Source organism: Camelus ferus, chromosome 33, assembly GCF_009834535.1.
Source record: "Camelus ferus isolate YT-003-E chromosome 33, BCGSAC_Cfer_1.0, whole genome shotgun sequence".
In the NCBI taxonomy this organism is placed as follows: Eukaryota; Metazoa; Chordata; class Mammalia; order Artiodactyla; family Camelidae; genus Camelus; species Camelus ferus.
In genome coordinates, this window is record NC_045728.1 from 10,867,111 (window position 1) to 10,888,679 (window position 21,569).

The 21,569-nt window shown below is 56.8% G+C and overlaps 1 protein-coding gene across 1 annotated transcript in view; it reads left to right on the forward strand.

Annotated features, from left to right (window-relative positions):
• Window positions 1-19,841, forward strand: part of NECTIN1 (nectin cell adhesion molecule 1) — a 65,664-nt gene extending 45,823 nt beyond the window's left edge. The window contains exons 2-6 of the mRNA XM_006175284.3: window positions 3,213-3,563; window positions 4,109-4,411; window positions 4,839-4,956; window positions 6,419-6,570; window positions 15,507-19,841. Of these exons, the coding sequence (XP_006175346.3) occupies window positions 3,213-3,563; window positions 4,109-4,411; window positions 4,839-4,956; window positions 6,419-6,570; window positions 15,507-16,054 (1,472 nt within the window). The 3' untranslated portion in view covers window positions 16,055-19,841. The remainder of the gene's footprint in view (window positions 1-3,212; window positions 3,564-4,108; window positions 4,412-4,838; window positions 4,957-6,418; window positions 6,571-15,506) is intronic.
• Window positions 19,842-21,569: the final 1,728 nt, after the last annotated feature.

Consider the following 21,569-nt stretch of genomic DNA (forward strand, 5'->3'; position numbering starts at 1 on the left):
TTTAGTTATTCATTTCTCCCGTTCCATGATGTCCTTTTTAATGCCCCTATTTTATTTTTTATTATTTTATCTTTTTCGGCAAAATTGCCTACGGCCAGTAAGTTATGCAGCAAAAACGTTTATGGCAAAGATGCTTCCAGTGAAAACAGTGGACAAGGCTACCAGTGGGCTGTGGGCAGTGAGGCCGTGTCAGGACGAGCCCGCCTGCTCCCTCCCGCCCCCCGCACCCTCGACTCCTCACTGGGGCAGAGGGGGCAAGGGCCTGGGGAACCCACCTGGTGTGCAGCGAGCGGACACCCAGGCACCTTCCTCACAGCCCTGCCCCCGATAGGGTTGCTTCTGGGGGAGCCATACCAGACAGGAGAGAGCAGTCTGAGTCCCCAAACAGACGTGGGGTGGGGAGGGCCAGCCCGGCCTGCAGAGGCACTGATGGATGAGAGGGGGTCTCTTGGGTGCCTGAACCCCTTGCAGCAGCCTCCCCTCCCCACCCCTGGGCCACTATCAGCCGTCTCCCCTCCTGGCTCTCACAGTGCTGCAGGGTGAGGTCACTGCTGAGAACGTGGCGAATGAGAGTCAGCCTGTGAGCCAGGCACTGAACCCCGCCTGTCCCCACACCCCAAGGGTGGGTGAGAGGAGATGGGGTCAAGGCAGACTCAGGGGGCTGCGGCCCACTGTAGGACCCACCATGCCCTGGCACCCATCCCAAGATGGATCCCGGTGCCCACACCCCTCCTCCCCTCACCCCCTGCCTGTGGCCCCAGCCCTCCCAACTGGCTTTTCCTGTTCCTGGCTTTGTGTGCTGAAAGTTCCCCAATTATACCCATATTATCTCAGCTGCTGGGCAGCCTCCAGCAGGCTTGGTGAGTAGAGGCTCATGGGGAGGGAGGAGCACCCACATATCCTGCTGGGAGGCCTAGGGTCTAGTGCTTGCCAGCTGGCCAGTCAGCAGGAGTACTGGGCTGACTGGCCCACTGACTTCACTGTGGGACTGTCTCTGGGGTGGGGCCCCAGCTGGGCTGGGCCACAGTTCAGGGAATCAGACAGTTAGGGCCAGAAGGGACCTTTGAGACTGGGGAGTCCAGCCTGCTGTTTTACAGGGGAAGACAGTAGGGCTCAGGAAGGGGAAGTGACCAGCTAAGGTGCCAAGATGAACTCAAGACAGAGCCGGACTAGAACCTCCCCCCAGCCCCATGTCTCCCTGCTGGGTGCCTCCTCCATGGTTCTTCTACCAGCCCACAGTGTTCTCTGCCGGGGACACGTCTGAACCCCACAGACCAGCCAAGGGGACAGCAGGGGTGGGGTGGGGATACCCCAGGTGGGAGGGCTATGTGGATGTGAATGGGCGTAAAGGAGGAGGGAGCATCAGGGAAGCTTTCCAAGCAAAGCGAGGGCCTGGCTTGGAGGACCAAAGATACATTTTTACAGCAAGCATTTCTTGAGTGCCTACTGTGTGCCAAACACAGGGGATACTGCAGTGACCTGGAGAGACCCGGCCTGTACCTTTTGAGGGGAGGAGTGGAGGGCAGCACACTTCACTGACCATGGTCTTTGGTGCCTTCAGAGGAGTCTGCCTGCTCCCATCCCATCACACAGAGGGAAGTGTGAGCCCCGAGTCTCCACTCCCTTGGGGGTACCATTCAGGCCATCCCCCTGCCTCTGGGTCAGTCCACAGCCTGGCATTGATTTTATTGATGGTGTCCAACAAATGAACTGAGTGAAGTAAGTTTTCAAGGAATGGCCGAGGACAGAGCTCAGGAGTGAACACACTGGAGGGGGTGGCCGCCCCCAGTTAAGAAGCTGAGCCAAGTTCAGGGTTAAGGAAAAGTTCAAACAAAAGCCATTCTGGATGGAATAAAGCAAAATCAGTAGGGAAACTAGGAATGTATTCATTCATTTGATGCCGCTGATCACAGCCTCCTTGCAAAGCTCCCCTCTCACGGCGTTACTGCCATGTGTCTGGCCATGAGCATTCACTGAGCACCTACTATGCCAGATGCTGGGCTGGGCGCTGGGGATGCAGCAATGGGCAAGACACGGATGCTGCTCCGGAGGAGCTCACCATCTGGTGGAGAAGTCAGAGGTGTGAGCAGCCACATTCCCAGGCAGAAAGGAGCTGTAATCGAGTTGGGAGGATCAGGGAAGCTTCCCAAAGGAGTCAGCTGGAGTGGGATAGCCATAGTGGAGAAGGGGAAGGGTCTTCGGGGCCTTCTAGGGAACCGCAGGAGCAGGAGTGTAGCATCCACAGGCTCTGGGCTCCCGGGAGGCTGGGACTGAATCACTCGTTGACGTGACTCAGGTGCCGATAACAGACTTAGCAAGTGGGACATACGTGGGAGGAGGGAAGCAGGAGACACAGAAACATGGCGTGTTCCAAGGAGGGGCCCAAGCTGATGGGGTTTGGAAGGCCTCATGTATGGAGAGATGTGGACAAAAAGGCAGGGCCTGGTTGACAAGGACGTTGAATGCCAAGTTCAGACCTCCAGACTTGATTGTGAAGGCAAGCAGGAGCCAGAGGGGGCGGAGCCTCATGCAGCGCCTACTGCTCTCTGGTCGGGTGAGAGGGGCCGAGCCAGCGCACCCCAGGGCCTAGGCACTCAGCCCTTCCTGAGGGAGAAGGCAGTGGGGGTAGCCATAATGACGGCCACTCACTGTGGGCCCCAGAGCTCACACAGTGCTTCCTGCCTCCTGACGCTTTCTCATCCATCACACCACTTGGTTCTCCTAGCAACCTGCGAGGTAGCAAGGACTGGATTATCCACTTCGTTTATCAGATGAGGGAACTGAGGCCCAGGAGGGTGCAGATGCTGGGCCTCTGCTCAAAAAGCAGCTTGTTCCACCCTCCTCATCAAAAAGGATATTGACTACCTTGATAACATATCACTAAGTGGAAAGGCAGCTATGGAACCATATGTACAGGTGCATTCTGATTCTATTAAAAGAAAAAAAAAAAAGGTCGTTACCTAGATATGCAGAGAAAACTGTCACAGGGGATGCTTCCTGTAAGGTCATCAATGATACGTCCGAGTGGTGGGATCACAGGTTGCTTCCATTTCCTTCCATTTTCCAGTATCGCTCACAGTGTTTCTCTAATAAGCAATTATTCTTTTTATAGTCAGAATTTTTTAAATAATGATTGCTAGAAAACAGTGCGCAGGGAGTTGGGCTGGGGGCCGTGGCTGTCCCTGACCACCTCTGCCATCTCCCCTGACCAGGTGCCCACAGCCAGGTGGTCCAGGTGAACGACTCCATGTATGGCTTCATCGGCACGGACGTGGTGCTGCACTGCAGCTTTGCCAACCCATTGCCTGGCGTCAAGATCACCCAGGTCACGTGGCAGAAGGCCACCAACGGCTCCAAGCAGAACGTGGCCATCTACAACCCCGCCATGGGCGTCTCAGTGCTGGCCCCTTACCGCGAGCGCGTGGAGTTCCTGCGGCCCTCCTTCACCGACGGCACCATCCGCCTCTCCCGCCTGGAGCTGGAGGACGAGGGCGTCTACATCTGCGAGTTTGCCACCTTCCCTGCCGGCAATCGAGAGAGCCAGCTCAATCTCACTGTGATGGGTAAGCTGACCTGACCGCGCCCCTCTGCTTGGGTGAGGCCTGTGGCCTGGAGGCTTGGCATCCTCAGTGGCCCGGGATGCTCTCCTTAGGTTGGCATGCGCCTATGGTCTGGGTGTGGCATTTCCAGTCCCTTCTAGTGAGACTGTCCCAGTTCACTAGGGGCTAGGCCTTAGCTGCGGACAGAACTGAGGATCCGTGTTCAGGTCGGAGCCCCACCATGGGGCACTTTCGGGGGGGGCCAGGAAGCAGGCAGACACCACGGTAAGGGAAAGAGCCACTTGAGTCGTGTGCCTAGAGCATACCAAGACTCCAGGAGGGCTGCCACCTGACAAAAGGGGCTACAAAGAGTAGAGCAGGAAGGCCGTGGGTTAGACACGAAGAGGTCCCTGTGAGAAGCACTGGGAGCGTGTTGGTAAAGCACAGCTGAGAGGCAGGGATGCTCAGGTGACCGGAAGCAAGGCCTGGCAGGTGCGTACCCTCTGGGGCCTGTGCATCTTTGATGAGGCAACAGAGCCGGACCCATCGTGCTTTCTGGTTCCCAACAGCCAAACCCACCAACTGGATAGAGGGCACCCAGGCAGTGCTTCGAGCCAAGAAGGGGCAAGATGACAAGGTCCTAGTGGCCACCTGCACCTCGGCCAATGGGAAGCCTCCCAGTGTGGTGTCCTGGGAAACACGGCTGAAGGGCGAGGCAGAGTACCAGGAGATCCGGAACCCCAATGGCACGGTGACCGTCATCAGCCGCTACCGCCTGGTGCCCAGCCGGGAAGCCCACCAGCAGTCCCTGGCCTGCATTGTCAACTACCACATGGACCGCTTCCGGGAAAGCCTCACCCTCAACGTGCAGTGTGAGCGGAGCAGAGTGTCGATGGGCAGGGCTGGGCCTCCTGGGGCAGGCGCCACTGTCCCCATCCTCACCAGTACCTCCTCCTTTGCTTCTCACCTCTTGTCACTCTCCCCACCCACTCTGTCCCTCACCCCCTTATCTTTCCTCCTCCCCTCTTTTCCTTCCTCCTCCCTTTCTCTTTCTGAGGGTACTTTGTCCAACCCTCCTCTCTTCCCCCATCTCCTCCCTTTGCCCATCCTCTCTCTCCTCCTCCCTCATTCCCCTGCTGCTTCTGCTCTGAGGGTCCATGACCTCCACCCTCCCTCTCACTCCTCCCCCTCTTCCAGCTATTTCCATGTCACTGTCCCTTCCAGCCTTTCCCCATCTGAAGCTCCCAAGTCCTGCTCTCCTGACCTTACCCTTTTCAAACATCATTTCTTGCCCCACAGATGAGCCTGAGGTGACCATCGAGGGGTTTGATGGGAACTGGTACCTGCAGAGGATGGATGTTAAGCTCACGTGCAAGGCTGATGCCAACCCCCCAGCCACCGAGTACCACTGGACCACGTAAGTTCTGCGGGACTGGCCGGTCACCTTGCAAGGTACCTTGCTAGTTACAGGGAGGCCCACCCACCCCACCTCTAGGAGCCTTAGGCAGGGAGGAGACAAGGGTCTAGGCTCAGATTTCTCAGTGAGAAGGGGACGTGGCACAAGAGACCCCACACACACACATATACCCCCATATTTGACAGCATCAGGGTCAGTGGAACAAACCATTCTGCCAGCGGGGGCTTCCCTCGTGATCTGCCTTCTTTCTCCTCCCTAATAAAGAATTTTGTCATTCTTTGGTGATTCAGTCTGAATCACTCCCACCCCAGCCCCCAGTATTTATTTTTATCAAGGTGTCCCCAGGGAAGCTGGCTTTCTGGAGCATCCTAGATCTTTCTTTGTTCCTACTCCTTCTCTCTAGCACCTCCAGATTGTCAGGGAGGAGGCAGCAGTCAGCTAGAATGCATGTTCATGGAGTGCTCACCCCATTTCCCATTATCCCATCCTTGGCTCCCAGTCTTCCAGCCTGGACCTCAGAGGGTCCAGTCTCCCCCTCCAGCCAGCTCTGATGCCCTGAGCCAAGATTATTCCTAGAGAAGAGCTAGATGGAGCACACAGAAAGATGGGCATGGGGAAGCCAAGAAGCAGGTTGACACGAGTGGCAGAAGACAGCTGCCCAGACTGTGTCTCCATTCCTTTTCCAGGAAGTAGAGGGCACAGGCACACCCTAGCTATTTGTTACCATCCATTTCCTGAACAAGGTGCTTTTGCGAAGGTGCGAGAGGGCAGGGCCTGCTTGCCAATATCAGCTCTGTGGACCAAGGAGCTGCTAGGTCCAACAGAATAATAGCTTTGTGGCATCGAGGATCAGGAAGAAGGAAGAGGGTCCTCCCCTGTGTTCTAGGATGTCCTCCCACACGAAAAGGCCTGTGACATGCCCAGCAAGAAAATGAGACAGTGAAATGGAACCCAATTACTAAACGTAGGTCACATCTCCTTATTTGAGTAGCTTGTTAAAATTCCAGGCCATGACCCCAGTGATGCAGCTTCAATAGATCTGGGGTTAGGACCCCTGATTATTAACTCATTACCTGGGAAACCAAGGACCAACTGCCAGGAACCATGACTAGTAGAAAGAGCACTGTGCCAGGAGTCCAAAGATCTGGCTAGACCTCCACTTGTCACTGACTGTGTTTCCCTGGCCTTGAACCTCGTTTCTCATCTGTTAAGTGGGGCCAGAATCTACCTGTCCTGCCTACATCTCAGTACTGTGATGATCAAATATGGAACACTGAGTAATACAAAACTGCCAAATGCAAGAGATTATTGTTGTTTCATTGTTTTTGCTCCTTCCAAGACCAACCCTGCCTATTAAACTCAGCCAGAGGGCTAGAGGACTTGGAGTTGGGTGGGTAACACAGGGGCAGCTTCTTGGGTCTAGAGAGTCATAACCCTCTGCCTTTTCTCCCAATGCCCACAGGCTGAATGGCTCCCTCCCCAAGGGCGTGGAGGCCCAGAACAGAACTCTCTTCTTCAGAGGACCGATCAACTACAGCCTGGCAGGAACCTACATCTGTGAGGCCACCAACCCCATCGGCACCCGCTCGGGCCAGGTGGAGGTCAATGTCACAGGTAGGAAGCTGCACCCCTCCCTGCCTCTCCCCACCCACCACCTTCTCCGCCGCCAGCGTTCCCCACCTGTGGGCTGTGTCACTGTAGGAAGTCTGCGTCTCTTCCTGCTTCTCTGGTTCTCCCTTGAGCTCTGGCCGTTGGTCTTGCTTTGCTTTTTCTCTTTCCTGTGTTCAGGCTGTGTGTGAGACAGGATGACTCCCATTCGAGAGGGGCAGGAGGGAGGCTCTAGGAGGGAGGAAGTCAGTGCTGTCATCTACAGCAGTGCTGTTGGGGGTGGGGGGGTGGTTAGAGCCCACCCGTGGGTCTGCCTCCAGAGCACACAGTGTGACGCCGACTTGGTGGGGTGGGCTTGCAAGAGGCACTCATCTCCCCCCAGCACTGCTCCCGCAGGAAACTCGCATGTGCTGGAGGGCGAGGCTTACCTCAAGCAGGGATACCGGAGGGGAAGCCAGGATAGAGCCAAGCCATGGTGGTGTGTGTGCCCTGCCAATGAATCGCTGTTCTCCCTGCATTTTCCCCTGTCAGTGCAGATGGGAGGGAGATGCAGCCACCTGACCCCTCAGGCAAAGGGAGACCAGGGGTGGGATGTTCTGGGGGAGACATCGCATGGGACGTGAAAGGAGTGTGGGTCCCAACGTCAGACAGTTGGGACCCTGGACAAGCCCTCATCTGTAAAATGGGGATAGCATGACATGCCTTGAAGGTTGTTGTTAAAATTTACATAATGTAGGCCAAGTAGCTAGCACAGACCAGTCTGTCCATAAATGGCCCACATTCTGTGATTACTATGTTGACTCTGTCATTATCACATTAATGGAAAGATCAAAACAGGCCAATAGAGGGGTAAATTACCATCACAACTTCACAACTGGGGTGTGTTTAACCCTGAACCTGAGCTAGTTGCAGGGTGAGAAAGTGACTGAAAGAACCTCCTAGGACAGGAAGTGATGTCATACTGCTGCTACTGAGATGGACAGGAAGTGACATCAAAGGGTGTGTGTCATGCACAGAAAGTGACCCCAAGGAGATGCTGCACCAGACTCAGGGACCCAGGAAGCTGGGCAGCGGTTCCTGGGCTCCGGGTGCAGGGCTTGGCCAAGTCCTGAGGTGTCATTTGCTCTGAGCCTATTTCTCGGAATTGAGAGGCCTCATCTGTGGTTACATTACGTTCAAGGTACAGCTGCAGACAGTACAGCCCAGAGCTGTCCAGGGGCTGCATCTGCCTGTCCTCCGGGCTGTTCTGTCCTCACTCTCACGAGGGTTTGGGGGGAGGGTGGAGTCACTCATCATTTGCTCTTTTCTTCATTCAACTCCCTGCTTTTGGCTCTGAGGCTAGTGGAGGTAGTGGAAATGAAAGAGGTGAAGCCTGGGGAAAGCTGAGACAGCCCCTCCCCCAGGCTAGGGTCTGGGGGTTCCCACAGGTTAGCAAGGATAGGAAGGCCAGAGCCACACACTTCTCACCCCCTGGAGAAAGTCTGAGCAAAGCTTAGTAAGAGCCTCCTAGGTGCCTGAGCTCTGGCCCTGGGGCCCTGCGGCAGATCAGTGGTCCTAAGAGAGCGTGACCACCTGTGGGCAGGCAGGTCACAAGAGGGACAGCACAGACTTGCCCTGAGCGTGCTCACATACTGGCTCCTCCTGGCTGTGTGCCCTTCCCCTCTCTGAGTCTCAGCTTCCCAGTCTGTAATACGGAGATAATCGTATTCATCTCAGGCTTCTGATGATCACACCAAACCCGTGTTCCACTGCCTGGCACACAGCGAGGACTCCCTGCCTGGGGATGCCTTCCCCCAGTGGACCACCCATCCCACCACTGCATCCCCCTTCACCACCCGGGCTCTCTGGGGAAGCTGCTGATTGAGAAATCAGGGGCAGAGGCCAAGAAACCCAGGAGCAATGACCTCCCATTGATTTCCTCCCCAGCAGGAGCAAACCGGCCAGAGGCCCTGCTAGGCTTACGGGGCTAAGTGGTGCTGCCCAACCCCAGAGGCAGGGCCGGGACAGGAAGGTCGGGGCCTCCCTTCTCCCAGAGCTCAGGATGTTGCAGGCAACCGTGACTGCAGGGCTGCTCATCAGGGAGTCACACCAGGTCCAGGAGCAGGGAGGAAGGAAAGGGGGCAACTGCCCAGGCCCAGGCTGGGAAACGAGAGGACAGGAAGGGAGGGAAACCAGCCGTGCAGGTGAGCCATCTCCTGGGGCCTGACTGCTCCAGGGGTGCCCTCTGTGGGATCTCTGGTCAGGCCCAGGTGGCCTTGCGGGCAGGTGGGCTGGAAGAGGCAAGCAGCTCGTCCCCCTGTGCTCCCTGAGTACAGAGTGGGACGGGGGTGGTCACCAAAGACGCACACGTGGGTGGTGAGAAGGGCCTTGCATAAGGCGACTCTTGTTGACAGCCCAGTTAGGAGCCAGGGAAGCGTGATGCCCACTGAATCACTGATGGCCCAGGAGCTGTTGAGCTGGCCGTCCTGCGGGAAGGTCTCTCAGCCCCCTCAGGAAGACTCAGCCCAGCGGCCTGAGCCTTTTCAGAGCTGTATGGTCTTGTACTCGAGGGCAATTTCCATGCAGCCACCAGCCCCAGCAGCCTTCCTCCCACATTGGCTAGTCTCCAGGGGGCACAGCCATGCCCTGTGCGCCAAGCCCCGCTGGTCTGGAGGGAATGCCTGAATGAGATAGATAAGTGAAAATTTAATTTTTTATTTTGGCCATCCATTCGGCTAATAGTTTTGCCCTGGGCACATCTGGAGAGGGAAATGAAGAGCACGGCGGGAGAGGGCATGCGGCACGGTGCGTGCCAGACACACACGCGTGTGCAGGGCACGCATGCACAGGGACGCTGCATCGCCTGCACGGGCACACTTTGGCACAGGCTTCTCGGAGTCCTATATCCCAGAGGAGGTGGCCTTTGAGTTGTTCTGACAAGGATGAGTCGGGGGCAGTGATGGATGGTGGAGGTTCCCAAGCGAGGGAGGCGGCAGGGAGGGGTGAGTGGAGCCGAGTGAGCAGGGACCGAAGAAGCAGGACTTCCTCTCTCTTGGCCATGGGAGCCTCTGAAGGGTTCTCAGCAGAGAAGCAGTGTGGCCAGGAGGGTGGTTTAGACTGAGTACCTGGGAGGCTGGATGGATGGCACTGGGGGACCAGTTAGGGGCTGTATGTACGATGAGGGTTTTCCTAGAGGCAAACAACAGGCCTAGGCTGTGGCCGTGCCGCTGAGAAAGCGGAGGAGACAGGCTCACCGGAATCTGCGTGTACACTTGCACGGGGCCTGGGGCCCTCAGAGAAGCCCACTCCCAGGAGCAGTTTCATGGGGTTGGCCCCCAAGTCACAAAACAAACCCATGGGCTCCCCTCCCTTCTCCCTCCTGGGGCAATGCTGAGAGTCGGGGGTGGGGGCGCTGCGAGGGTATGGCCTTGACCAGACCAAAGAGGCCAAGTGAGGCTGCACTGACCCTGGAGCGGGGGCTTTCTGCAGAAGAGTGTACAGGGCACTCCAGGAGCCGGGCAGGGAGGCCGCAGCGCTGCGGGGTGTCTGTCCCAGTTTCCCTTTCCAGTGAAGTGCCGTTGCGGGCGCAGGCCAGGGGGTCTGCCTGTTAGGCCGGTTCTTCAGCCCAAGGGTTAGTGGGACTCCGAGGTCCTTCCGGGAGGAGGCGTGTGAGCCTGCGAGTGTGCATGCCCGGGCACACACACGTGCCCGGGCATGTGAGCCTGTGAGTGCGGGTGTGTGCCTCTGAGTGTGTAAACGTGCACTGACAAGCAGGCAGTGACTGTCTGCAAGCTGAGCGTGCAGGAGGGGGCCCGCGGCGGCGCACCGGGCGGACGTGCCTGCTCCCGGCCGTCGGGGAGCCTGTGAGGAGGCAGCTGTGTCCGCACCCCTGGGAGGTCTCGGTTCTCCCCCAGCCTGCGGAGGCCCTGCCTGCTGGTCCGCCGTGGTGCACAGCTGCTGCAGCTGCAGGATGGGGAGAAGGGCTTCCCAGAGCTTGACCTCAGGCCTTCCCGCCGTCCCTGGGCCGGCAGCACCGCACTCTGGGAGCTGTAGTTCCCCCAGCCTCCAGGCCTAGTCTTCTGGTGCCAGAGCCTCGCCTGCCTGCCTGAGGAGGCAGCAGACGTTGGTTTGCAAAGCAAGCCCAACATCCTCTTTGATCCCAAACCTCCTTCATTTCCTAGATCCAGGCTGGAAACCCTAACCTTCATGTGGCCTCTGATCCATCCAAAGCCCCCATTCCAGCTCACCCCCCCTCAGTTAGGAAATACAGAACCTCCACTGCCCAGGGTCCCAGCCGGCCGCAGTCCCAGGGTGAAAGCTGCAAGCCTTCAGGAATGGGGCCGCCGGGCTGCCCTCTTTATAAGAGGAAGTGAGGGAAGCCGGCTGGGCCCCCCACCAGGAAGCACAGATGACCCCCATGGCCCAGCTCTTCTCTCTCCTGCCAGCTGCGGCCTTTGAGGCTCTGCTCCTGGCACAAAGACAGGAGCTACTAGCTGAATGTGACAGCTGGAGGGATGAGAGGGGAGGGCGCTCCATCCACACCAGGCAGCCACCCCTGCTTACAAATGAGTTAGGTCCCCATAGCCACTCCTCCTGCACCCTTACCTTGCATTTTCACTTCGAAGTCTGCAATGCTGGAAGGTCATGTTAACCCGTCTCCTGCCTCTAGGCAGGCTGGCCTTTAAGTAAGCAAAATCATCAGGGTTCCCTTTGGTCCCCAGAATCCCCAGGGAAGAGTAAAGCTACTTAGGACTTAGTGGGGGGAAAGTTAAACAGAAGGCCCGAGAGGAGAAAGGGACCTAGAGGCTCACCTCTCAGACATGGCCTTGCCTTTGTAGAATTCATTCACCGAATGTTCTTGGACTCTGGCCACATGCCAGGCAGGCTGGGTGCTTGGGGATACAACAGGGAGCGAAACCAAGTCCCTGTCCCTGTGGAGCTTGCATTTTAGCACAGAAGGACAGACGGCAACTAACACATAAAATGCATTTTAAAAGTTATATAGTCATTTTGAAGATGGTACGGAGAAAAGCAAAGCAGGTAAGGGGTTCACAAGTGCTGGGGGCAGTGGTTCGTCAGCTGTCATTTTCAGAAAGGTAGTTAGGGAAGGCTTCTGTGAGAAGGTGATCGTCTCCGTAAGAGGTGACAGTGGCTGGGATCAGGTCGGTAGTGATGGAGATGGTGAGAAGCGGTCAGCTTCTAGATTTACCTTGAATTCAAATTCACAGACTAGTCTGGGACACTAGTCATTCTCGTGAAACGGGTAAACTCTACTGTACTGTGATTCGTGGCGTCCAAAAAAATTCAATCCAGTTGAGTAAAATGTAGGAGGGATTTACTTCTCCTTGGGTGTCTGTTGCTACAGAAAGGACAAAAGTAAATATAGTGGAGCTGACATTGTACACAATTGTAACAGGCTGAATTGAGTCAGCCCCACATTACCAGGAGGCTGCCACTTCCTCAACCCCTCTCCTCGTTCCCGCAGAACAGAACTTTAGCCATTTGGAAACTGGCAGACAGACCAGAGCCAATCATGGTAGATCCTAATTTGCATTTATTGCAGGGTGTTCTATTACAGGCTTTACTCTAATATGTCAGTATGTGATTAATGGCATGGAATAAGCTATTGTTTATAGCAAATGAGAGCTGCAGATCATGGGTAAATCAAAATTCTCAAGAGGAAAGTGTGAGCTGGAGAAGAGAAGGCTGCACAAAGAAGGGACTGAAGCACTGAAATGAGCAGAAGGGGATGAGGAAGGGCATTCCTGGCAGGGGGAACAGCATGAGCAAAGGTTCACAGTGAAGAATCAACTTGGACAGCAAGGACAGTGAGTTGGCCAAACCCAAGATCAAGTTGTGTGATGGAAGCTTTGAAGACCAGCCTGGTGTGGATGAACAGGCAAGGGGAAAGTCACTGCTAGTCTTGGAGCAAGGGAGTGGTAGTGTCTACACAGTGAAAATTAACCTGGTGACTGTGGATGGAGGGACTAAAAGGGGACAGAGACCGAATGAAGGTGGGAGATTCAGGAATCTACTGTAACAGTAAAATCTATTAAATAGGAAACGTCAACAAGGTTTGATGGCAGATTTGGACCCAAGAGGTAAAGAAGGAAGCACCAGAGATAAATGAGATTCTAAGCTGGAAGAGCAGACAAATGGTGGTGGGAGTTGTGTTGAAGGGAAGAGGGTTTGGAGGGAAGATGGTGAACAAGGATTGAGAGAGATGGGCTTTAAGGTGGTAGAGAGAATTCCAAATGAGGATGTGCTAGATGAACAAAAAAGAGTTTTCAAAGTGGGTACCCAAATACTCGTCCTGTGAATGGTCCTTGCATCAGGAGGGGTAGAGTTCGTGCTCCAGTAGGTTAGGAAACACTGCAGCCTATGTGTTCCTCATACAGTTCACAGTGTGCCTGAGAAGACGAGGGGCTCTGAGGCTTTGTCTGCACCAATGTTTCCCAAAGAGTTTGACCCCAGTGTTTTTGCTGACCCTCTGAGCCAATGGCTTAGGGTCCCATGGCCACAGCTTGGGTCTGCTATCCACAAAGCCTTTGGAGATTAAGCCCCAGAGTTGGGTGAGAGCTAGCTACCCAAGATGGGTTGGAGAGCCAGCAGGATGAAGGTAACTCAGGACACTGCTATCAGGTCTATCCCTAGGAAAGAAAGCAGAGGGTAAGGGCTGAAGGTCCAAGAACAGAGCCCGCAGCCAGGCGGCTGGAGCAGAGAGAAGGCCCAGCAATGCTGTCTGCAGACAGAACACTCAGAAGGGACAAGGATCGAGGACTTGTTGTATCAGACGGCAAAGGAAGCATGTCAGAAAGGAAGGGCAGGCCCCTCCACCTGACGCCTTCCTTATTCTGTTGGCCTCTCCAAGTCTTAGTCATCCTTCAACTTGGCCCGTCTTCTCTCCTCCAAGAGGCCTTTTCAAAAACCAGGCCACAGTGCTCTCCTTCCCTGCACCCCCGAAGCACTGCCAGCACCCTGATGTCCACGTGCTGCTTTGTCTCTAAGAGTGTTGTTTGGTTCCTCAGCTGGGCGGCTAGTTCTTCGTATCCTGTGACTAGCAAAGTCTACGCTCCATACATGTTGCTGGGTGGGTGGGCGGGTGGATGGAGCGATGATGAGGCAGGTGGCGAGAGGAGAGAGCACGCAGGTATGGGGTGAGAACTGATGAGGGAGCCAGCAGGTTGAAAGTACAGAGGCAGCTAGGTTCCTGCCAGCTGCCCCTTGGGCATTTCTTGTGGTGGCAGCTCCCATCTCACAGGGAGCAGGTGCACAGCCCTTTTCAAGGCAGTAAACAGATGGGACCTGGTAAACCAGGAGAAGCAGCCTGAGGTTCAGGGAGGCTGTTCTGGAAGTGGGCGGTGAGGACAAATATTCAATAAATATTTATTGGACAGTCACTTCGTGACCTGCACTGAGGACACGGTGGTGACAAGTGGGAAGCTGAGTCTTCAGTGGTTGTGCTTCTCTGCCAACTCCCGCCTGTGGGGAAGCCAGGAATGGGAGCATCTGGGCGGTCCCCACTCAGCCATTCGACGTGGGCAAATCACATCCCTTCCTTGGCCCCAGTGTTTTCATTAGCTCTTCCAGCCTGAACTCCTGGAAGGCCCTCCCGCTTCTGGTCTAGAATCCTTGCCCTGCTCCCGCCTGCTGCAGACAGCACCCTACAGCACCCTCACACACACAGGACTGGCTCCACCCCCAGGGGGAGGGACTGGTCTCCTAGGAGGAACAGGATTCCCACGGAGTGAGTGATGCTGAATCAGGGAGTGAGCTGGCAGAAACCGATTCCCAGAGGCCTGACCGTATGCCCAAATCCACCCTCTCCTCTGGCCTGAAGAGAGGAGGGGTGCAAGCTGCCAAGGTCAGCCCTCCAGGCCTGCTCTGGACCTGCCCACCAGTTCCTTCGGTCCAAGGCCAGAGGTGGTCTCCAGTGCCACCCTGTGGTGGTGCTGGGAACCGCCTCCCTCAGCCTCCCCTGGGGACCCTTTTAAAAGGCCTCTGGCCTGGCCCCACTGGCCAAGTCACTGACCCAGCCTTCTCTCTCCACCCACCCACTTCCTTTTTCTTTTCACCTTTTTTGCCTTTTTGTTTTTCCTCTGTCCTCGGCGTGGACGTGTGTGTACACACACACTCATCACATCAGCACAGGTGTGCGGGCTCGTTGTGCCCACGCGCGTGCCCTCTTGTGTATACTTGTCATCTGTGCTGCTCACATGCTCTCACTCCCCCTTTCTGCGCAGCCATGCTGAGCATCCTATGATCACAGCCCTGGATGGCTGCACGCCCTGGTTCCCCCCTTACCCTGCAGGGCTAGAACGCAGCCAAGAACCTGGGTTTCTGGCACTCAGGATGTATCTACAGGGCGAGCACCTGGGAGCCCGTTCTCTTCCCTGTACTCTGGGAGCAGATAACATAGGCATAGGGCACCCAGTCTACTCTAGGCTCTGAATCTCGGAAGCCACGGTGTGGTGCCGGGGCACAGTGACCAGCAGGTGTCGGACCAGAAGGTGGTGAGATCTGCATGGGCTTTCTGTGCAAGAGAACCAATGATGCCTGATTGGCCGGTGGCCTCAGGCAAGTTATTTAACCTCTCTAAGCCCCATATCTTCGTGTACTGGATGAAAATTAATAGCATACCTGTTTCACGGGGGGTCGTGGCAGTGACTGGCATCTAGTGGACACTGGGTCATGAGTGAGCAAGCACCCCATCCAAGGAGAAGTCAGCAGGGAGGTTCTGGGGCTATGGGACTGTCTCTGCCTCTCTCTTCCCTTGCTCTAGCAACCAACGCTGCAGCACATTGGAGGGGTGGGGTGGTCGCGGGGCCTCTGGAACTAGAATCTTCCTTGGGCCTTGGGCCCACTTCCTGGCTTTCCCTCCCCTGCCTCCCTCCCTCCTTACCTCCCGACTCCCCAGGAGCAGACACTGACTCTGTCCCCCTCCATCTCTTTTCCTCACCCAGAGTTCCCCTACACCCCGTCTCCTCCCGAACACGGGCGGCGCGCAGGGCCAGTGCCCACGGCCATCATTGGGGGCGTGGTGGGGAGCATCCTGCTGGTGCTGATTGTGGTCGGCGGGATAGTGGTGGCCCTACGCCGGCGCCGCCACACCTTCAAGGGTGACTACAGCACCAAGAAGCACGTGTACGGCAACGGCTACAGCAAGGCGGGCATCCCCCAGCACCACCCACCCATGGCCCAGAACCTGCAGTACCCCGAGGACTCAGACGATGAGAAGAAAGCCGGCCCGCTGGGTGGAAGCAGCTACGAGGAGGAAGAGGAGGAGGAGGGCGGTGGTGGGGGCGAGCGCAAGGTGGGCGGCCCTCACCCCAAATACGACGAGGATGCCAAGCGGCCCTACTTCACCGTGGATGAGGCAGAGGCCCGTCAGGACGGCTATGGGGACCGGACTCTGGGCTACCAGTATGACCCCGAGCAGCTGGACTTGGCCGAGAACATGGTCTCTCAGAACGACGGGTCTTTCATTTCCAAGAAGGAGTGGTACGTGTAGCCCCCCTTTCCAGAGCCTCTGTCTGCACCCTCTGGGTCCCAGCCCCGACCCGCACGCCCCCTGCCCACCCCCCACCTCCCATTCCTCCAGGAGCTCAGCAGAGACTCATTCAGCTGCCCAAAGCTGGCCCCACACCCCCAGGGAACCGGGAGCCCAGGGCCTGGACCTGGCTTTGTTTTGACTTCCTCCCTGGCCCCCACCCTCCCCCATGGAGTTGTGTTCACTGTGGCTTTGGTGTTGCTGTACCTTTCCCTCCTGACCCCATCTGCTGCCCTTTGCAGGGAGCCCTGTTCTCGTCTTGTGTACCTGGGCATCCCTCCAGGGTTTGGGGAGCCAGCCCTCCCCCCCAACACTGGAATTTGTTTGTGTCCTCTCCCTTGCGGGTGGAGGGCTGAAGGGGCTCCAAGAGGAAGAGCCCCCACCCCTCAGCCACCCAACCCTGGATGCTGCTCCTCCTTCCCTGGGAGAGGGAACCTGGCACCCACCCCCCCACCCCGCCACGAGCTGGCGCAGCGGGAGCTCAGCCTCCCGTCTAGACAGCCATTGCACCCAAGGGGTTGGGGTGGGGGTGGCTTTTCCAGAGCACCCAGGGTTGTCCTTGTTTGTTAAGTGAATCAAGTTGAGGCCCCCACCTACGGCCTTGGACAGTGTGTTTCCTGGCAAGGTGGGTTTTACATTTTTTTTCCTCATTGGCCTCCAGAGAGTTAAGTTGGCCCAGATCTGGTATGTCCTCCTCTTTACCCCAGTCCGCTCCCCACAGAGCGGGGCTCCAGGTAGACTCTGGCCCACACGTCCATACACCTCTGCCAACACATACACACACCCACATGTACACACACGCCACTCGTGTCTACTCCTGTGCTCCCCTGGGGTCACATGCCTTACCCAGGCTGGACACTGCCCAAGGCCCGCCTCTCTGCTCTGCCTCTTCCCCCTTCCTTCCAGCTGAGGATGGGGGCAGCCTTCAGAAGCTGCCAAGGGTAGCAGCAACTAGGCCCTTTGGTGCCTCCACCCTAGGATCTCAGGCTGACCCTTCACTGCTTCTTACAGCATGGAAGTTCCTCAGATTTCTCCCTTATCTATCAAGTGCTAGCAACTAACTCTTGATTCTCTCGGGGAGTCAGAGCTGGTATCCCAGGAGGGGATTACCTCCAGGAGTTACAGGTGAAGGAGGATTGATGTGGAGGGCAACAGAGAAAAAAGCTCGCACGATAGAAGCTCTGCAGACACAGTCTGATAAGACCCTGGAGAGTGTAGGCAGCTCCTCACCCACAAAGGTCAACGTAGATGTTCCGGGCCTGGCAGAAAGTTCAAGGGGAGTGGGGTAGCCAGGGATCCTGAGTCTGAAGCTCCTGCTTGCCACCCTCCCCGTCTTGCTCAGCTGTCCCTGGTCTCCATTCTGGATGAGGGGGGGCCTTGGAGAAGCTTTCCCTTTGAGTTGTAGGTTCCCTCCTTAGATGGGGCTCTGGGTTCCTGCCAATCACCCAAGATTGATGGTCTTCCCATCTATACCATGGAGGAAGACCCCTCTCAGCCCTCTCTCAGCTCCCCCAGCTCAAAGTGCCTCAGTTCCTCCATCTGCCCACCCCGTCCCCCCAGCACTCTAGATGGGAAGGACTCTAGGATGGTAGAGGCAGGTTCATGCCTGCCCATCAGGATTCTGGGTAGCTCAGCCCAGGGTGCAGGGGCTCTGTGGGATGACAAGTGTCGGGGGAGGGAGGCAGACCACTCTGTGCCCCACGGGCACCAATCTACCCTGCCATAGGCTTCCCAAGGGAGCCCCCAGCCCCCGCCCTACTCCTCCCCTCCCTGGTGCTGCTATTGGACCCCCAGCCAGCTATCTCTCTGCCCTGGCAACCCTGGGCCCACCAAATGGGCCACCCTTCTCACCTGGCCCCCACTGCCCTAGCCCCAGCCCAGGCCGCCCAGTAGCCACGTAGCAGAAGTCTGAAGCCATGCCAGCCCTGGGGCGGCTCTCCCCTCTTGGCATTGGGGGTACTGGATGGGGTAGAGTTGGGAGAAAATTCTGGGGTCTAACCACAAGGCAGAGGTTGGTGGAGGAGCTGGGCTGCATGTCCCAGCAGCATGTGTCCCCCCAGGGCAGAGGATCTTTTCCATGTTACATCACTGCCCCATCCCACCTCACACCACTCTGTCCCCTCCGCTTGGTCCCCTTGTCCCCAGGCAGGAGGAAATCCCAGGGGCCTGCCTGACAGAGGCACTGTGTCCCCTTGAAATCACAAGATTGAAAAGACTCCTCTTGTGTCTTTTTTATCCTGCACTGCCATCTCCTCTTCCTCATTATATGATGGACTTAGGAGGCCCCCAGGCCTAGCCAAAGCACTGAGTCCCCCTTAAGACACTTCCTAGCCCTCCCCTCCTGCAAAGCACAAATTGTGGGGTCCGGGCCACATGCATGGGCCACGTGGGAGGCTCCTGCCTTGTCAGGGGCCCATCAGCAACCTGCCCAGCAGGCAGCTGCTACCCAGGGCCAAGAGTGGGTATGAGGCCAGGGTTGGCACTGGGGCCTGGGAAGACAGGGTTTTCTGTGCCCCAAGTTTGTGGGGAGATAGGCCCAGACACAGCCAAGCTGGTACAGGGGAGGTCTGGCCCCATCAAGAGACAAGGATGTCTTGCTTCTCCGTGCCCCCAGCGTGAGCTGAGCTTCTGCCTTTGCTGGACGTGAAATAAACTTGGTCTTCATTGTGCCAAGACCTCCCCAGTTGTCATTCTGCCTCGTGTTACCCTCCCTATCCTTGCCCGCACCCCACTCCACCGATACCCCTATTTCCTTAAGATTTTGATATTGTTCTAATGTGTGACAGACCCTCTGAGTCCTCTTTGATCAGAAGGATCTGAAGAGCAGCAGCACAGAATGGGGGACCACAGGCACGCACGTGCAGCCACCTGGGGCCCGCACACGCGTACCTAGGGGCGCACACCCCTCCGACAGACCTAAGCACAGGTGCCTGGGCACCAGCACAGGCGCGTGCTCACAGCCCCACATACAGGCCAGGGGGATGGGCTGGTCCTGCTGAAAGCCCTTCAGCAAAACAGTGATTTCAGTGCTTGGGCCCTAAGAGAGACTCACAGGGGCCATTTCCCAGGCCTCTGCCCCCTCTGCCAAACTCCTCCCACGTGCCCAAGTCACTGATGCAATAATTTTTCCGCCATCCTCCAAGCAGAGGAATCGGGGATTGTGTTAGGTGACGTGGGCAGCTCACCTGGGAGAAGGCGAGGGTTGCCAGGCCCCCGGGGAGCCAGACAGAGACCTCCGAGGCCTGACTGCCACCCGGCACCCTCTCCTAGTGAGAAGTAGGTGGGTTCCTCCAGGCTCCGCGCCCGCAGGGACACCTGCTCCAGCCCCTGTGCCATGGCCCAGGCGGTGAGGGCATCTTGGGGCCTCACTGCTGCTGCCTGTTTTTAAGGCCAGAGGAGCCCCCACACCACTCGTGCTGCTGCTCTTCTGACTCCTGCTGTGAGGAATGGGATTCGCGGCCGGAAAAAAAAAATGGCTTTCTTTTTTTGTATAAATGGAAACAAAATCCAGGAGAAGCTGCCCTCTTCCCCGCCCCCTAGTCCCCAAGTGTGATGCACCACCTTTGCTTCAGGTTCTGAGTCACCGTTTTCTTCTTTGGTCCCGGGGACGGTCCAGCAGATTCTCCTGGTTCTAACCCAGGGGGTGTTTGCATCACCCCCTTTTACTTGTATAAAAAAAAAAATGATGGATTGAAAATGTATTGAGGAAAAAAAATGTACTTTTTTATAAATAAAGTCTTTAAAACAAGTTGCCTCGAGTCACTCCTTTCATCTCCCTTAGGGACAGGGCCCTTCCCCACGGCCTTGGGGGCGGGACAGCGTACAGCCGGGGTGAGGCCAGCACCCTGGTGAAGGGAAGGCAGTCCCCACCCCTTGCCCGGGTCCCATGGTTCTGGGACAATGACTCAGACCCCAAAAGAGCCCCCTTGCACAGGCCAAAGGAACCCAATCCACGCCCCAAGGGAGAATGGAGGAGTCCTGCCGGGGTCCTCGCCACAGCGCATGGGCTGCTGCTGAACCGCCCTCCACATGAGTGGGAAGACCATGGATCAGGAGGGCTCGGCCGCGGGGGCACAGGCAGAGAGGCCTTCGATGTGAGGCCTGAGAGTCTGGGGGCCGACGGTGCAGAGGGAGGGCCCCGTGCTGGCTGGTGTTCCCTGCCCTCCTACCCTCCTGCCCCAGGGATGCAGAGCTCCCATTCAGGCCCCTCCAGTTCCCCTCACTCCCCACTGTCCTGCTCCTCCTGCCAAGTCCCCCCTTGTGGCTGTTTGGAGAAGAAAACCAGCAGTGTCACACCTGTTGTGTTAGACAGATCCCTGGGGACAGGGAAGAGACAGGAACTTTATCCTTTCATCATTTTTTTTTTGGAGGATACTGCTGGCCCCATCCCCCCCGCAAGCTCTCTCAGAGACCCCACCCCCCTCCCTCCAGGGGGCTGGTTGGAGGGAAGGTCTCCTAGTTCCTTGGTCACCTCCCCTCCGCCCCACTCCAGCACCATCTGCTTCCCATCTCCCGGGCTGGAATGCAGGACAAATCGATCCTGGGGTGGGAGTGGCAGGGGCTTCGGTGACTGCCCCCTCCCAGCCACCCCCAGCAGCATCTCCTTTCACTGAAATCCACACCAAACACCCCTGAGAAAAGGGGATGGGGATGCGGGAAGCCAAGGTGGCTGCCTAGCAGAAAGCCCTCCCGCCCATCTGGGGCAAGACCACACCCTTCACACCTAGGACTGGGGTGGAATTGGCCTGAGCAGGAGAAGCCAGCAGCTGTTGGCAGCTAGCTGGACCCCTCATTGGAAAGCCAAACCCAGCACCCCAGACTGTGCCTAGATGTTGATACTTGAATGAGATGCAAATTGGTTGTTTAAGCGGTCACCTCCTCAGTTTTCCAGGCTGTCCGTTTAAGTTAATTTTTAATTTGTGCAGGCAATAAATGCTTAATTACATTATTAATATATTGGAAGAGAGCAGTGGACAGAATGTCCTAATTGGCATTTAACTAGAGCGTTCCGGCAAATTAGCCAAGACTTTCTCCGGCAGCGGAAGGAGGGCAAGCCAATTAGTCCCAGGCACAGCCTCTCCAGGCTGGAGAAGCCAGACCCGGCCCCATCCCCCAGGACACCAGGAGGCCAGGACACACCTAGCTTTCCAGTTGAGCTAAGCTTTGGAAGAACTTTCTGCTACTTTCTGTTAGGCTAGTTCTGCCCAAACCTCAGCCCTTGCCCCCATCCCCCCACCCCTACACTCAGCAGAGCAGAGGACCAAACGCTGGATGGCTTGGAGACAGGATCCACCTGAGTGGTTGAGGTCCCCCACGGGTGTGCCCACCTTTGCCCTGCCTCGACTGTGGGCCCAGAACTGAGATAGCTGGGGGGCAAAGCTCCTCTCTGTATACCATGGAGACCTCTCTCCCAGCCTCCTTACCTTACCTCCTGCAGATAGTTAAGAAAACGAACTTGATGAATTGAGGGATTCAT